This window comes from Anomaloglossus baeobatrachus, chromosome 11, assembly GCF_048569485.1.
Source record: "Anomaloglossus baeobatrachus isolate aAnoBae1 chromosome 11, aAnoBae1.hap1, whole genome shotgun sequence".
In the NCBI taxonomy this organism is placed as follows: domain Eukaryota; kingdom Metazoa; phylum Chordata; class Amphibia; order Anura; family Aromobatidae; genus Anomaloglossus; species Anomaloglossus baeobatrachus.
The window spans coordinates 39,391,109-39,408,952 of record NC_134363.1 but is presented as its reverse complement, the minus strand read 5'-3'; the positions used below and the strand labels follow the sequence as shown (position 1 = coordinate 39,408,952).

Below are 17,844 nucleotides of genomic sequence, written 5' to 3'. Positions count from 1 at the left end.
CACCTCCTCGAGAGTCTACTCGTGATGAATATCAGCAAATCTCGAATCTTCAAACATGTTGTGACTGAAGCTTTATGGCAATACTTGAGTGATGGAAATCAATTATTAATCATAGGCAACTTCACTTTCTTAGAGATAATTCAGAAAGCAAACTTCTGGTAAGACTCAAGAAAAGAAGACCGGATTAGACATCTTCCTGTCACACTACGTACGGGGAAGTATCAAGCAATCGGAAAGGGAAACTCTATGTCTAGGGAAGGGGAAGATGACCCCTGACCAAACCTACTGCTTGTCCAGGGGGTCCCTCACCACCCTAGATAGGTTCCGCACCTGTGTGCCGAGCTAGATAGATAACCATAGAAATCCTTAGTGCTGGTCCCTGGGGCTCCTCACCACCTTAGACAGGTTCCGCACCTATGCGCCGAGCTAGATACCTGACCCTAGAAATCCCTAGTGCTGATCCCTGGGGCTCCTCACCACCCTAGACAGGTTCTGCACCTATAAGCCGAGCTAGATACCTGACCCTAGGTATCCCTACCACTGGTCCTTGGGGTCCCGCACCACCCTAGACAGGTTCTGCACCTATGCGCCGAGCCGGATACCTGACCCTAGGTATTCATAGTGCTGGTCCCTGGGGTCCCTCACCACTCTAGATAGGTTCCACACCCATGCGCCGAGCAGGATACCTGACTCTAGGTATTCATAGTGCTGGTCCCTGGGGTCCTTCACCACCCTAGATAGGTTACGCATCTATGCGCCGAGCCGGATACCTGACCCTAGATATCCATAGTGCTGGTCCCTGGGGTTCCTCACCACTCTAGATAGGTTCTGCACCTATGCACCAAGCCGGATACCTGGCCCTAGGTATCCCTACTGCTGGTCCGTGGGGTCCCTCACCACCTTAGATAGGTTACGCACCTATGCACCGAGCAGGATACCTGACCATAGGTATCCCTAGTGCTGGGGCCTAAATAGGGAACGGGTGGGATGAGCTCTTTATCAAACCTACTAAACACTATAGTTGACACAAGGAGGACAGACAGGGGGAAAATGCATGAACTACTTGTCAGAAGATGACTCAGGTACAGCAGTGTTTTCAGCAACGATACCACAAAAGAGTACAAGCCACCTGCTTGCAACCAGATCATGAAGGAACTGAATAAAATCACCAGCACTAGTCTATGTAAGGAGGGGGTATTTATGCACCAAGGGATTACTGATGATCAGCAGCTGCGTGGAAGGCGAGCTCCTGCTGGACACCAAAGGGGGAGAGATGAAAATCAAGTAGGAAAGCTACCTATGCCAATGAAAAACAACAGGAACAATGAAAAGTCAGGGAGGATTTTGTGCAGCCAAACATTGTGACCTTCTATGGCCAGAAACCACATGACCGTCTGTCACCTGTGACCCTGCCCAGGAATAATCAGGAATAACTTGAATTAAAATGGTAAAAGGACGTATGAAGAAGCAAAGGAAGAATTCATGATAGGAAACATGCTACATCACCGTTCACTCATGCTGGAAACAGCCTTATGGCATGGGCATTAGTACCTGACAATGGTACTGGGTCACTGGTAATCATTAGCTAATTTACCAAAATTTTAATTTTCCGGAACATATGGGAATTAATATGTGCTGAGATGTTTCCAGAATCCAGAACCTCGAGAAACAAAGGGTAAAAAAATGATATTCAACCTTCCATATCCTCATTAGTCCTGCCTGATAATTTCGCTCCAGTCCAGTTTTCAGTCCAAGTCAAAATTTCGGTGCCTCTGACATTGGTCTAAGTCTTCTGATGTCATGTGAATATACCTGATGTGATATTATGATGTGAGTTGCTCCACAATGTCATGAGGTCTAGTCAGTGTAGGAGGTGCTGAATCGGTCTGATGATCAAATTGGACCGGAGGGGAGTTGCACAGTACGTCAAGTGAGGTCAGGAATAAGGTGGGTATAATGTTTTACAAAATGTTAATTTCTTTCCAAATTCTTTAGAAATTAGCAAAATGGACAGATAGATGATAACCAAAAATTAACAAAAAAGGAACACTGAATCTTCCACAAAAAAAAGTAATAGAGTTTCTTTCGATGACCACGTCAATGACCTGACGTCAATCCATTCTTACTTAGGGATGGAAGCATTGTAGGACCAAAGATGGTCTTAAGTCTGTTTTACATGCAGCGACATCGCTAGCGATGTCACTCGTGAAAGCACCCGACCCCGTCGTTTGTGCGTCACGGGCAAATCACTGCCGGTGGCGCACAATATCATTAGGCCCCGTCACATGGACTTACCTTCCTAGCGACGTCGCTGTGGCCGTCGAACCGCCTCTCTTCTAAGGGGGCGGTTCATGCGGCGTCACAGCGACGTCACACGGCAGGCCACCAATAGAAGCGGAGGGGTGGAGAGCAGCCGCATTAACGTCACTCCCAGCTCGTTGCCGGAGGACGCAGGAAGGCGTTTCCGGGGTGTCACACGTAGTGATGTGTGCTGCCTCAGGATTGACGAACAACCTGCGTCCAGAACGAGCAGCGATATTTTGAAAATGAACGACATGTCAACAATCAACGATTTTGTGAGTATTTCGGATCGTTACCGGTCGTTCGTAGGTGTCACACGCAACGACGTCGCTAACGAGGCCGGATGGGCGTCACGAATTCCGTGACCTCAGTAATATCTCGTTAGCGATGTCATTGCGTGTAACGGAGCCTTTAGTCAATGACCTGACGTCAACCCATTCTTACTTAACGATGGAAGCATTGTAGGACCAAAGATGGTCTTAGGCTCAAGGGTAAAACCAACGCCTTCCAAAGAAGGTTTCGTAAGGAGAATTATGACTCAAATCTTTTGCAGAAGCTCAACGCAATCTTGTTATATCAATGGACACAAAACGTTCTTCTTCTGCTATGCTAATTTTGAGTCTTTGACTAACTTATACACTTTAAATATTTGCTCACACATCGTCTGAAATGGTCTCCATTTGTCAGGACTTCTTCATCTCATTGACCCTTAGCTCCAGTTCACAATTTATTGTAATTTTCCTTCTTTTTCTTCTTTGTCTTAAAGATCCATACGTGAAAGCGTCTCTCATCTGCGAAGGCCGGAGGCTGAAAAAGCGAAAAACATCTATAAAGAAGAATACGCTGAACCCAACCTATAATGAGGCGCTTGTGTTTGACATTCCTAATGAGAATATGGACCATGTGAGCCTCACCATCGCAGTTATGGATTATGATTGGTAAGGATTTGGTCTTATATCATCATACTTTCACCAATCGAAGACTTTATTGACCTACCATGGTCTTTTTGTAGAAGTTTGTTGCTTCCCAGCATCCAGCCATTGAGTTCAGGCATATTTAGTTGAGCTGATAATTGTGAATGAGCATTCATTAGAGTGTTTTCTTTAGAATGCTCATTTATGACTTATGTAAACATTCCGGCAATCAACCGACAAATGAAAAAAAAATCGCTCGTTCATTGGGTGATTGGACTGCCCGTGTCGGCATTCAATTTATTGCTTTTTGCAGCACATTGTCTTGTGTAAACAGGTGATGTGCTGCTGATAATTATGAATTTCTATGTGGCCGCATTAATGATCATTCTGCACCCACAGAATTCTGGTTGGCCTCTCTACACAAGCCATTATCCAACCACAGACCGGTTAGTATATAGCGGGTAATCGGTTGTTTAACGACCATAGTTGAAGTATAAATTTACCTTTGCACAAATATATTCTGGCTTTTGGCCCTCTGTAGCTGTAAACAGGTGCCACACTTGGACTCTGCACTGGAGCACATTTTTGGTCTCCAGTCCTATGTGTCTAATCTTTGGTGTGTCCTCTGTGTCTGATCTTTAGTGCTTGACCATGTAGTCTGGCCGTTCTCTGGAGATGATGCTGGATGTTCTCCCTATGATGCTTGACTATGTAGTTTGGCCCTTCTCTGGAGACGATGCTGGATGTTCTCCCTATGATGCTTGACTCTGTAGTTTGGCCCTTCTCCGGAGACGATGCTGGGTGTTCGCCTATGATGCTTGACCATGTAGTCTGACCCTTCTCTGGAGACGATGCTGGATGTTCTCCCTATGATGCTTGATTCTGTAGTTTGGCCCTTCTCCGGAGACGATGCTGGGTGTTCGCCTATGATGCTTGACCATGTTGTTTGGCCCTTCTCTGGACACGATGCTGGGTGTTCTGCCTATGATTCTTGACTGTGTAGTCTGGCCCTTCTCTAGAGACGATGCTGGGTGTTCTGCCTATGATGCTTGACTATGTAGTCTGGCCCTTCTCCGGAGACGATGCTGGATGTTCTGCCTATGATGCTTGACTATGTAGTTTGGCCCTTCTCTGGAGACGATGCTGGGTGTTCTGCCTATGATTCTTGACTGTGTAGTCTGGCCCTTCTCTAGAGATGATGCTGGGTGTTCTGCCTATGATGCTTGTGTGACGCCCTGGGCGAGCCAGGGGTCACAGGTCACAACACCAACATGCACCCCACATTCCCTGCAGGAACACCAAGGTCAGAACAAAAATCCTTGTTGCCTTCCTCCAGGGGCTGATGTCCACACCAGGGGGTGGGCCAGGCGGTTGGCTCCACCCACCGAGGAGTTCACAGCCCTGGAGGCGGGAAAACCAGGCAGATCAGTCTAGACAGAGTTAGAGAGTGGAGGTGAAGGAGTAAACAGCAGATTAAGTGGAGAGTTCAAAGTGAGAGGAAGGAGAAGGAGGACAGTGAGAGTAGTGACAGAGAAAGTGACAGTTGAAAAGCCTGAAGTTAGTCCGGGTGTGTGCCCCGGACTGAGACAGCAAGGTTGGCAGACGGCGGTGACCGTCTGCAGGAGAGGCTACTTGGAGGTTGCCGAAAGGACCGTGGACGGGTGGTGGCCCGGCGGTACCGCAGCGGTATACGAAGAGAAGCCAGCACCATTGGCAGGGGCCTTTCGGATCCCGGCAAGGCTAGGAGTCGCCGTGAATTTGCCAAATCCGTCAGTGAAGGGGACCTCAGGGTCTCCCAACAACCAAGTCCCGATTGAAGGCAACAGTCCGACCGTTAAAGAGAGACACCGCCACCGCCAGGGCACCAGTTTCTCAGGGCCAGCGCCTGCGGGCAAGAGAGGGGTTCCTCCGGCTCATATCCAAGCTGGGGAGCGGGTTACCGGTGGGAATCCATCGCTACCAAAGAACCGTACTTAGGTGCAGGGAAGTGACCGTCACCGCTAACTGCAGGGAACATCAGCACCGTAGCCGTCCGAGGGAACCGTCCAACCAGCCGTTTGTTTACCGTGAACTGTGTCATCATCCTTGGGCTGAGTGAGTACCTCCGTGCCGGGCGGCATAGCGCTACCCCTGCGTCCCTGCACCTCCACAGGCCCCATAGCCCGCCTGTCCACCATCCCAACCCCATCACTGGGCCCCGGGACCACCAAACCCCCTACCCACGGAGGGGCCAATCAACAACTAGCTGCTCCATACCACCACTCCCGGGATCCCCAGACAGAGCAGCGGTGGTGTCCACACAATCACCACAACCGTGGGTGGCGTCACGGACAATAAATTATCCCAAAAACCAAACCCCTTTCACTCACGGGCGAGGAGCGCTGCTCGAGTCCCCTGGATCCGGCCCATCACTCGAGCCACCGAGCAGCAGCAGGCCGCAGCAGCAGCGGCAGCCGGACCCGAGCAGTGGGAGAGCACAGCGTCCCCTCCTCCGCCCGCGACAACTTGGCGTCACGAACAGGATCTTACCGCTCTGCCGTTGGGTAGAGGTGCGCCTTGTGACCGCCGGAGGTGTCCGGCCGGAAAATTTCAGAAGCCGCCATCTTTGGCGCGAAGAGTTCCCGCTCGAGCGTCTTCTCGAGTAGCAGAGGCGCGAAGGCCAAAACCCCGCCCCGATAGAGGAGGGGCCGAAAAGAGGCTAAGGGGGACGAAATGGCGACTGGTCGCATGTAGCCGCGGCTATAAAAGCAGAGACGCCAGGACTCTGCAGCCACCCTGTTCCTGGAAGAAGCCGCCAGCAGCATGTGGATGCCGTCCCGAAGCACCGTAGCCCCCGCGCCGGGAACCGCGGCGTGGGTGGAGATCCGGACCGCGCAGCTCTACCAGAGGCTGCAGGTTAAAATGCAGCTCCTCATGGAGGAGTGGGAGACCGACATGGCGGACGTGATAGCAACCGTGCGGAGACGCGAGGAGGAAGCTGAGGAAGGGAGGGTGAGTGACCCACGCCCCGATGCCCTTGAAGGGCCGGTCATCGCGGCTGCGGGACCCGGTCTAAACCCTCTTTCTCTGTTGCCTCCCTCGCCACCCGTCTCGGAAGCCGTGACCCCCGCCACTAGGCCCGCTGCCACCGCAACCGGTAGCGATACCCAGCATGCCCGCCCCGGCGGGCCGACCTGTAGCCGGAGCCCGTAGCAAACCGGAGGTGCTGCCGTGGAAAGCCCCGAAGTCTGAACCGGAGGCATCCCCCGAGAAGTCCCCCGAGCCGGAGCCGACAGCCCGCTCCGTGCCGAAGGCCCAGGAGAGGAAAGCCCCTGTGCCCATCCCCCACACCTCGGCTGAGGTTGCGCCGGGTTGCCGCTGCAAGGCGGCGTCCAAGGCCAAGACACCGCGGGACCTGCCGCCCAGATCCCTAACAGTGGGCAGCGTCCAAAATGTCCCGCGGGGCCCAACCCGTGCGCCGGAGCTTGCAGCAGCGCTGTACTGGGACAGGGAGCCGGTACCGCTGGGCCTGGAAATCGGTGAGAGAGAAAGAAAGAAGGCAGAGCTGGTGGCCCATACGATCCGGGAGAAGGAGAGCCTGAGACAAGCTACCTTCCGGGTCCGAGGCCCGCTGTATGAGGGGCAGGTGAGGCGGTTTGATGTCCGCCGGGGCTATGGATTTATTTATGAACCGGGCCTGGAGGCCGAAGTGTTTATAGCCCAGTGGGATGTGAATGCTCACCTGCCAGAGGAGCACCCCGGTCGTAACCTGATGCCGGGCGACATAGTTCAGTACACCCGGCACTGTGGGGAGAGGGGGTGGTTCGCGCTGGATGCTAAGTTAAGGGGCAGCCAGGAGGCCCGTGTGAGCGCCGCGCCCCCTCCCTCAGGTGACGCTGAGGACTCCGAGTGATGGCAGCGGGACACCGTTGCACCGTCCCCGTTGGGACCAGAAGTCTGTGTGCGTTTTGAAAGTTTTGAAAAAGTTTGCAAATGAAAGTTGAAAGATGATAAGTGAAATGGAACCGAGGATTAACCTGATTTGAACCGTGATTTGGAAAACCGGCCGTTGCCGGCACCGTTGTCCCCGTGGGGACCGTTGAAAAATTGTTTGCATAGGAACTTCTATGGACAAGCCCGTGAACTTGCAGGGCAACCACAAACGTTAAGTGGCTTGTAAATAAAAATGTTTTGTTTCTGTCGCAGCACCGTTACCGCCTCCGGAGAGGCAGGTTGGAGGGAGGGCCCGCAGTAGAGCAGGCTGGGGCCCAGCCACCACAGGAACCAGTGGCTACCCTCTGGAGGGGAAGGACAGATCCCGCTCGGGTAACTGGTTCAGGACTGGGGTCAAGGGGTGCTGCCTGTTTCTTAGAAGCAGCATCAGGGCCAGGTTACTTGGGTGGGAGAGAGCGGCAGCAGCAACCGTTTTAATGTTCCGTAACGTTTAAGAAAAAGTGCCTCCCGCTGTGGGATGAAGTTATTATGCTTGTGTTTATGTTTTTATCTTTTCCAGAAAAATAAAACCGGTGTTGGACGGGCAGCCCGAGGACGGTCTGCGTTTTGCTAAGGGGGAATGTGACGCCCTGGGCAAGGTCGTATACCGCTCTGGCGGTACCGGAGCGGTATACGAAGAGAAGCCAGCACCATTGGCAGGGGCCTTTCAGATCCCGGCAAGGCTAGGAGTCGCCGTGAATTTGCCAAATCCGTCAGTGAAGAGGACCTCAGGGTCTCCCAACAACCAAGTCCCGATTGAAGGCAACAGTCCGACCGTAAAAGGGAGACACCGCCACCGCCAGGGCACCAGTTTCTCAGGGCCAGCGCCTGCGGGCAAGAGAGGGGCTCCTCCGGCTCATATCCAAGCTGGGGAGCGGGTTACCGGTGGGAATCCATCGCTACCAAAGAACCGTACTTATGTGCAGGGAAGTGACCGTCACCGCTAACTGCAGGGAACATCAGCACCGTAGCCATTCGAGGGACCCGTCCAACCAGCCGTTTGTTTACCGTGAACTGTGTCATCATCCTTGGGCTGAGTGAGTACCTCCGTGCCGGGCGGCATAGCGCTACCCCTGCGTCCCTGCACCTCCACAGGCCCCATAGCCCGCCTGTCCACCATCCCAACCCCATCACTGGGCCCCGGGACCACCAAACCCCCTACCTACGGAGGGGCCAATCAACAACTAGCTGCTCCATACCACCACTCCCGGGATCCACAGACAGAGCAGCGGTGGTGTCCACACAATCACCACAACCGTGGGTGGCGTCACGGACAATAAATTATTCCAAAAACCAAACCCCTTTCACTCACGGGCGAGGAGCGCCGCTCAAGTCCCCGGGATCCGGCCCATCACTCGAGCCACCGAGCAGCAGCAGGCCGCAGCAGCAGTGGCAGCCGGACCCGAGCAGTGGGAGAGCGCAGCGTCCCCTCCTCCGCCCGCGACACTTGACTCTGTAGTCTGGCCCTTCTCCGGAGACGATGCTGGATGTTCTGCCTATGATGCTTGACTCTGTAGTCTGGCCCTTCTCCGGAGACGATGCTGGATGTTCTGCCTATGATGCTTGACTATCTAGTTTGGCCCTTGTCTGGAGACTATGCTGGGTGTTCTGCCTATGATGCTTGACTATGTAGTTTGGCCCTTCTCTGGAGATGATGCTCAATGCTCTGTTCTGGCTACGATGCTTGATCATGTAGTCACGTCCTCCTTTGGTGACGATACTTGGCTTCCTCTGGTGATGATACTTCGTGTTCAGTCTTTGGGTTTCCCTGGCTACATTCTTGGTCTTCGGGCTCCTCTGGCGATGGTATGGTTCAGGTCTTCATTGGGCTCTTCCTCTTCAATATGCATCCACTACATGACACGGGCCTGCTTTACTGTGTACACATCTGCTCCCTTGGTATTTGTGGCGCCCACTCCACCTCTACACTGCCAGCTCAGGCTTTTATACTTTGTAACAGCGCCAAAGTTGTCACCTGACCCGATATTCCCATCTAACTCTTCCCTCTAGGAAACACACTACCTGCAATTCAGTTCTGTCAATTCTCGGTCACCGGTAGGTTTCGATGTTGATCCACATTTCCCAGAGAGCATTGAAGATAGGTGTCTCCTTTCGGCCACCACTTACATAGCCACCACAAGAGAAGACCATTGCATATAAATTTAGTAGTGAGCTCAATGGGAGAGGTACTAATCTGTACAAAATAATTGGTTTATAATTTAAAGGGGTATCTGCGTTCCTAATATTAGGATATTCAACCTACTAATATATGCCCAATGTGCCCAGATCCGCCGCATAGGGCCCTAGGTCCCAGATGTTCCTGATCAACACTGGGGCAGAATTTTTGTGTAAAGAAGGGGGCAGGCTCAGATACTGAAATAAGCCTGCCAGCCAGACCCCTCCACACATAGTATTGATGTTGAGATGAGAATATATGCTCACATGACCCTTGTCTAAAAGCCATGTCAGATTTTTATGGCCACTAGACTGGAGCTCTGCAACCGCTTACTATTTGCCGGCATTCCCGGCATCGATGACGTCACACCAGGCTGGCTAATCAAAAGAGAAGCTGAAGATGCCAGCAAGTAAGAGGGCTTGCATCCAGCAGTCATTGAATATTGACCTGGCCGCTACACAAATTGGTTTGCTCATCATCTCTAATGATCATCGAACATTAGAAAATCTTTACTCTGTTGAGGACAAACCAAAAGTGGATCCTGAGACCAAGGTCGATACCTGGGCTAGCTTTGGAAGTACACATTATTAGTAAGTTGTGTATACTATATTAAAGAGGGGTCCAACCACCAGGATTTTCCTATATAACCTAAAGCCAGTGCTATACTGACGCTATCATGCTGATTCTATACATACCTTTAGTTATGAGATCGGATGTATACTTTCTGAAATATAGGCAAGTAAAGTTTGTGAAATGCACTGTTATTTGATTGATAGGTGCAACGGAATATCTAATAGGTGGGTTGGGTTTTGCTAGTTATTCCCGCCCCTGTCTGCTGCTTGTCCTTCCTTCCTTCCCCTGTAATAACAGATACTGTAGGGAGGAAGGACAGGCAGAGAGGTACGGGAATAACTAGCAAAACCCAACCCAACTGTTAGATACTCTGTAGCTGCTGTCAATCAAATAACAGTGCATTTCACAAACTTTACTTGCCTGTATTTCAGAAAGTATACATCCGATCTCACAACTAAAAGTATGTATAGAATCAGCATGATAGCACTAGTATAGCAATGGCTTTAGTTTATATAGGAAAATACTCGTGGGTGGTCCTCTTTAAAGATATTTTTTGGAATGTACAACCCTTTGATCAGTTTTCTTTAGTAGGGATTCTGAAAACTGTGTCAGAAAAGAAGGACTTCCAACCATTATTGTGTTATACTATGAAACAGATCAAGACACAATTGTCAAATTACCCGTATAATAGTATGTTGTGCTCCAGAGCTGTTCCTCCTTCTGTAACTACACATATTATGTTGGAACTCATGTCATCTAGCTGGAGACTAATCTTTTAAGTCCTCGATACATTATTGCACTTCCGCCTCTTTTTGTCTAGTATTCGGTGTTTTTTGCCTTTTTGTCATTTGCGCCTTAACTTTTAATTTGTCCCATTGCTAAACTCTATTTTATATGTGATTGTTTGTTTTGGTTTCCTATTTTTGCTCTTGCTTTTTTTTACGGTTTGGAGTTTGCAGATGATTTTTTTTCAATTGCGACTTCTTAAAATGTTGCTTTGTTTCCGTTAATTTACCCCAGTCTTCCCCTTACCAGAGTGATTTTACTGTACGTCTGAAATTTCTGCACAAATTATCCAACAAACATGCGACAATCCGGATCCGCATGGTTTCAGCGTCCGATCCGGGTCCAACCTGGATCCGAGAATCCGGTTGCACGATCTCCCTCTCTCTCTCTCTCCCTCTTTCTCTCTCTTCTCTCTCTCTTCTCTCTCTCTCTCCTCCCTCCCTCCTCTCTCTCCTCTCTCTCTCTTCTCTCGCTCTTCTCTCTCTCTCTCCTCTCTCTCTCTTCTCTCTCTCCTCTCCCTCCTCTCTCTCTCCTCTCTCTCTCTTCTCTCTCTCTTCTCTCCCTCTTCTCTCTCTCTTCTCTCTCTCTTCTCTCTCTCTTCTCTCTCTCTCCTCTCTCTTCTCTCTCTTCTCTCTCTTCTCTCTCTCTCTCCTCTCTCTCTCTTCTCTCTCTCTCCTCTCCCTCCTCTCTCTCTCCTCTCTCCCTCTCCTCTCTCCCCTCTCTCTCTCTCTCTCTCCTCTCTCTCTCTTTCTCTTTCTCTCTCTATCCTCTCTCTCCTCTCTCTCCTCTCTCTCCCTCTCTCCCTCTCTCTCTCTCTCTCTCCCTCTCCCTCTCTCTCTCTCCTCTCTCTCTCTCTCCTCTCTCTCTCCTCTCTCTCTCTTCTCTCTCTCTTCTCTCTCTCCTCTCTCTTCTCTCTCTCTTTTCTCTCTCTCTTCTCTCTCTCCTCTCTCCCTCTCTCACTCCTCTCTCTCTCTCTCTCCTCTCTCCTCTCTCTCTCCTCTCTCTCTCTCCTCTCTCTCTCTCCTCTCTCTCTTTCTCTCCTCTCTCTCTCTTTCTCTCCTCTCTCTCTCTCCTCTCTCTCTCTCTCTTCTCTCCCTCTCCCTCTCCCTCTCCTTCTCTCTCTCTCTCTCTCTCCTCCCCCATTGACTTACATTGGGCCGAATTCCGGATCAGATCCGGACTTCTGGGGCAACCCGCGACGGATCCGCCGGACCCGGATTATTAGCAATCCGCTCAACTCTACTTAAAAGTCAAAAAGACAAAAAATATATATATATTTTTTTATTTTGTTGAAAATTTCTAAACCATGTGCACTATTTAGAAAAATCAGGTTCAAAACATATTCACAAATTCCATAAGATGAAAAATAAAATGCTGAATCCGGCCCTTAGTGTTAATGTCGCCAACTAAAATAGCTGCTTTGCGAAACAGTTTTTGCTCTCTTCTTTTTCTAACCTTCCGATGTTTTTTGTTACTTGGAGCAGTAATCATAAAAATGTTCACCTGTTGGGTAATTTTTGAGCACAGTCAGATAATTGAGATGTAATTGCTATATTTCATTCCATTTGTACAGTATAGGTCACAATGAGGTTATTGGAATGTGTCGTGTGGGCGGTGACGCGGACATGCCAGGAAGGGAACATTGGAATGAGATGCTGGCGAATCCAAGAAAACCAATAGAACATTGGCATCAACTGGTGGAGGTAAAGACATCGAATATAGATGGTGACTACAGTCTTGTATGGAAAGACATCCTCTATCGGAGTTGTCAAAGAGTCCGTTTATACATAAATACATTTGTAATTTATAACTTGACTAAAATGATTATAGAGTATATATATATATATATGTCTCTTGTGTACTACAGTGTCAGTAAAGTGTCTCTGTCAGGTCTCCTATCTGAGGCAGTATTTGATAGAAGTAGGGCTCACAGGCCTTCTCTGAGTGGGTGGAGGAAGCAGGACTCACAGGCTTTGTCTATTAGTGGGTGAGGGGAGGCAGGACTCACAGGATTTCTCTACGAGTGGATGGAGAAGCAGGACTCACAGGTTTTCTCTATTAGTTGGTGGAGAAGCAATACTCACAGGCTTTGTCTATGAGTGGGTGGGGAAGCAGGACTCACAGGCTTTCTCTATTAGTGGGTGGAGAAGCAATACTCACAGGCTTTTTCTATGAGTGGGTGGGGAAGCAGGACTCACAGGCTTTGTCTATGAGTGGGTGCCGGAAGCAGGACTCACAGGCTTTGTCTATGAGTGGGTGGAGGAAGCAGGACTCACAGGCTTTGTCTATGAGTGGGTGGGGAAGCAGGACTCACAGGCTTTGTCTATTAGTGGGTGAGGGGAGGCAGGACTCACAGGATTTCTCTACGAGTGGATGGAGAAGCAGGACTCACAGGCTTTCTCTATTAGTTGGTGGGGAAGCAATACTCACAGGCTTTGTCTATGAGTGGGTGGGGAAGCAGGACTCACAGGCTTTCTCTATTAGTGGGTGGAGAAGCAATACTCACAGGCTTTTTCTATGAGTGGGTGGGGAAGCAGGACTCACAGGCTTTGTCTATGAGTGGGTGGCGGAAGCAGGACTCACAGGCTTTGTCTATGAGTGGGCGGGAGAAGCAGGATCACAGACTCTCTAATCAGCTTCTTAACAGCTTTCTAAATGTTAGAAAATTATATTTCCCTGGGCACAAAATTTGTATCCTGCAATGGCAGAAGTGGAGCGCGCCTATTCTATTTAGACAGTTTGCCTTTTATACTGTTACTAGCTGTACTACTCGGCTTCGCCCGGGTTAATAACCGCTGTTAACAAAATAGAATGTATTAACAAAAATGTATTCTACACACAAAAACCACAAAACAAATAGATAGAAATGTAATTATTAAATTGTTGCCTATATTAACCAATCAGAGCTCAGATTAATTAACTGTAGCAAAATAGAAGCTAAGCTGTGATTGGTTGCTATTGGCAGCCTGATAAATCTCCAGGCAACAGAAAGCCCTCCCCCTGACAGTATATATTAGCTCACACATACACATATAGACAGGTCATGTGACTGCCGTATTTCCTATGTGGCACATTTGTTGTTCTTGTAGTTTGGCTGCTTATTAATCAGATTTTTATTTGTGAAGGATAATACCAGACTTGTGTGTGTTTAGGGCGATTATGTGGTGAGGCTGGTGTATGTGTGGTGAGATGTGTGCTGAGGGTGGTATATGTGTTCAAGCACGTGGTAGTGTGTGGCGCATTTTGTGTGTGTGTTCATATCCCCGAGTGTGGTGAGTATCCCATGTCGGGGCCCCACCTTAGCAACTGTACGGTATATACTCTTTGGCGCCATCGCTCTCATTCTTTAAGTCCCCCTTGTTCACATCTGGAGCTGTCAATTTGCCCCCAACACTTTTCATTTCACTTTTTCCCCATTATGTAGATAGGGGCAAAATTGATTGGTAAATTGGAACGCGCGAGGTTAAAATTTCGCCTCACAACATAGCACCCGGCGCTGCCCGGGATAGTAACTGTCTCTCTGTTTCTCTCCCATTCTCTGTCGGTCTCCCCCTCTGTATATATCTCTCTGTCTCTATCTCTTTGTCTGTCTCTTTCCCTGTCTGTCTCTGCCTCTTTCTCCGTCTGTCTCAATCTCTTGCCCTGTCTGTCTATCTATCTCTGTCACTTTCCCTGTCTGTCTCTTTCCCTCTCTTTCCCTGTCTGTCTCTTTCCCTCTCAGTCTGTCTCTTTGTCTGTGTCTGTCTCTTTGTGTCTGTCTCTTACCTTGTCTATGTCTGTTTCTTACCCTGTCTGTGTCTGCCTCTTTCCCTGTCTGTGTCTGTCTCTTTCCCTGGCTGCATTGTGACACGCCAACATTCCATATAAGGGCGTGGCTGTGCATTCTTCTGAAGTTCTGGCTGCACTGTGGCTCCGAGCTCCATTCGCTTTAATGGAGGCAGGTTTTTTGGCGAATAACTGTAAAGAGCGGGGGTTCCCTTCAAAGCATAGCCTATGACGCTCTCGGGGTCCAGAAGTATGAGTGTGCAAACTTTTGTGGCTGTAGCTGCGACGGTGCTGATGCCAATCCCGGACACACATACACACACACATTCAGCTTTATATATTAGATTATTAGACAGACGTGCTGTGGTAATTGCATAGAATAGCTATGACGCCTGCTCATTTAGTGCATGCTGTATGTGTAGGATATAGGAGACCTGACAAGTGGTTCATGACGTGCAATAATTTACTCTATTTGATCTTTTCAGGAGAAAGCTTTGACCAGTTTTGTGACAAAATCTTCCCCTCCTCGGGAGAAGCCAAGTATAATAGTGGACAATTCACATTCTGACTAGTTGATTCCACTATGTAGGAAGAGAGAAGCAGATCAGGAGAGCTGTAAGTATCACATATCCATTAAATTTGCAGTTTAAGATTATCGAAAAACCAGTTCTATAACCCACAATGTTATGTGCACTGAGGAAATCAAGCCCAACTTTTCCAACATCTCATCATTTGGGCGTCCTCCATCCCGTGTAATAATCTAGTTGCCGCCTTTGAACTGACTCCAACTTCTGAATGTGCTGTTTAAAATGTGGAGCCCATATTCCAGATGTGACCTTACAGGTGATTTATAGAGGTGTAACAATACGTTGGGATCACGGGATCTGATCTCTCTTTTTATACACCCTAAAATCTTGTTTGCTTTTGCAGCTGCTGCCTGACATTGAGTGCTGCTGCTCAGCTAACTTGTAACTACTGGGATAGATAAAACCCAATTGGGCTATTGGAGCAAGTTTCTCAGACAGGCAAAAAAAATCTTTTGTGGTTCCATAAGGACAATTACTTGCTGGTGAGCTTTGGAAGATGGCATTTACGAGAAGTTGAGGTTTTGGCTATGACCATGCCTTCCTCTATAGGCCACCATCATTTATGTAAGTTCTCTGCCCACTCCATGCTCATTATCCACCCTCTGAGTGCCCCATTCCCCTTTATCCCAAACTACTTGGGCACAGTAATCGTTCTTAAAACTTTTTAGAAGGTTTCATCCAGGCCTGAAAGATTTTCCAACTCCTTTGGTAGTCTGGGAGACTCTCCGTTTGTCTGGGAGTCTACCTTGGAGTTTATGGATAGTCCAAATATCTCCGATATTCCCAAGCAGCCACACACTACTGCAGATGTAGAGGAGCTGATTTTTCTACTTCTTCTGATTTTAGTCAATTTACAAAGCCCAAATAATCTTAGCGTCTTCATGTTTCATTGGATTTTTAGTGCAGAGGATAGATAGGTGCCAGGAATCTCAGACTCAATATTTGGAAACAGGAATAAATTATGAACCATGCCATAACCATATCATGACTTTGAGGCGCTGTCCATGGAGGTTAAGGTTGAGCATTGTCCTGCAGTCCTGGAAGGTCGAGGGTATGTCCTGACCAGCTATATCTTTGTCTTCAGGACAGTTTTAGAGGTTTTGTGAGGATCATACTGTGTATGGGGGGAGTCTGACGACATAATACTGCATGTGGGGCACTGAGTGGGCATTATACTGTATATACTGTAGTTTGGGAGCATCATACTGTATTGGGGGCACTTTGGGCGCCATGAAAGAGGGACTATACAGTGTGGAAAGACTAATGGGCCTCACTAGCAATTTTTGGCCCCGTTTCTGATCTTTCAAAGTTGGAAGATATGCATTATCTATCGCACATATCCTTACTAAAGCGGGCTTTACACGCTGCGACATCGCTAATGCGGAGTCGTTGGGGTCACGGATTTTGTGACGCACATCCGGCCGCATTAGCGATGCCGTTGCGTGTGACACCGATAAGCGATTTTGCATCGTTGCAAAAGCGTGCAAAATCGCTAATCAGCGACACGGGGGTCCATTCTCAATTATCGTTACTGCAGCAGTAACGAAGTTGTTCCTCGTTCCTGCGGCAGCACACATCGCTGTGTGTGACGCCGCAGGAGCGAGGAAGCTCTCCCTACCTGCCTCCCGGCCGCTATGAGGAAGGAAGGAGGTGGGCGGGATGTTACGTCCCGCTCATCTCCGCCCCTCCGCTGCTATTGGGCGGCGGTTCAGTGACGCTTCAGTGACGTCGCTGTGACGCCGCACGGACCGCCCCCTTAGAAAGGAGGCGGTTCGCCCGTCACAGTGACGTCGCCGGACAGGTAAGTATGTGTGACGGCTGTTGTGCGGCACGGGCAGCGATTTGCCCGTGTTGCGCAACAGATGGGGGCGGGTACCCACACTAGCGATATCGGGACCGATATCGCAGTGTGTAAAGTAGCCTTTAGGCCGAAATTGATGAGGGAGTGGTTATTCATGTTAGCGAGTATAACCATGTCATGAATTTGGGGCACTGTCCATGGAGGCTGAGGTTGGATTTTGTCCCACTGTCCCGGAAGGTTGAGGGTATGTCCTGACCAGCTATATTTTTGTCTTCAGGATAGTTTTAGAGGTTTTGGGAGAATCATACTGTGTATGGGGGAAGTCTGAGGACATAATACTGCATGTGGGGTGCTATGAGGGCATTAAGCTGTATATACTGTAGTTTGGGAGCATCGTACTGTATTTGGAGCACTTTGGGAGCCATGAAAGAAGGACTATACAGTGTGGAAAGACTCATGGGCCTCACTAGCAGCTTGTATCCCTGTTTCTGATCTTTCAAAGTTGGAAGATATGCATTATATATCGCACATATCCTTACTAAGGCCGAGATCGATGAGGGAGTGGTTATTCATGTTAGCAAGCATAACCATGTCATGAATTTGGGGCGCTGTCCATGGAGGTTGAGGTTGGATTCTGTTCCGCTGTCCCGGAAAGTCGAGGGTATGTCCTGACCAGCTATATCTTAGTCTTCCGGACAGTTTTAGAGGCTTTGTGAGGATCGTATTGTGTGTGGGGGGAGTCTGAGGATATAATACTGCATGTGGGGCACTGAGTGGGCATTATACTGTATGGGCTGTACTTTAGGAGCATCGTACTGTATTGGTGGCCATGAAAGAGGGACTATACAGTGTGGAAAGACTCATGGGCCTCACTAGCAGTTTGTGTCCCTGTTTCTGATCTTTCAAAGTTAGACGATATGCATTATGTATCGCATATATCCTTACTAAGGCCGTGATCGATGAGGGAGT

The 17,844-nt window shown here is 49.1% G+C and overlaps 1 protein-coding gene across 4 annotated transcripts in view; it reads left to right on the top strand.

Annotated features, from left to right (window-relative positions):
- Window positions 1-17,844, top strand: part of SYT3 (synaptotagmin 3) — a 260,592-nt gene that overhangs the window by 222,493 nt on the left and 20,255 nt on the right. For all 4 annotated transcript variants that reach the window (XM_075328966.1, XM_075328965.1, XM_075328967.1 and 1 more), the window contains exons 7-9: window positions 3,068-3,239; window positions 12,296-12,425; window positions 14,973-15,102. In XM_075328966.1, the coding sequence (XP_075185081.1) occupies window positions 3,068-3,239; window positions 12,296-12,425; window positions 14,973-15,059 (389 nt within the window). In that variant the 3' untranslated portion in view covers window positions 15,060-15,102. The remainder of the gene's footprint in view (window positions 1-3,067; window positions 3,240-12,295; window positions 12,426-14,972; window positions 15,103-17,844) is intronic.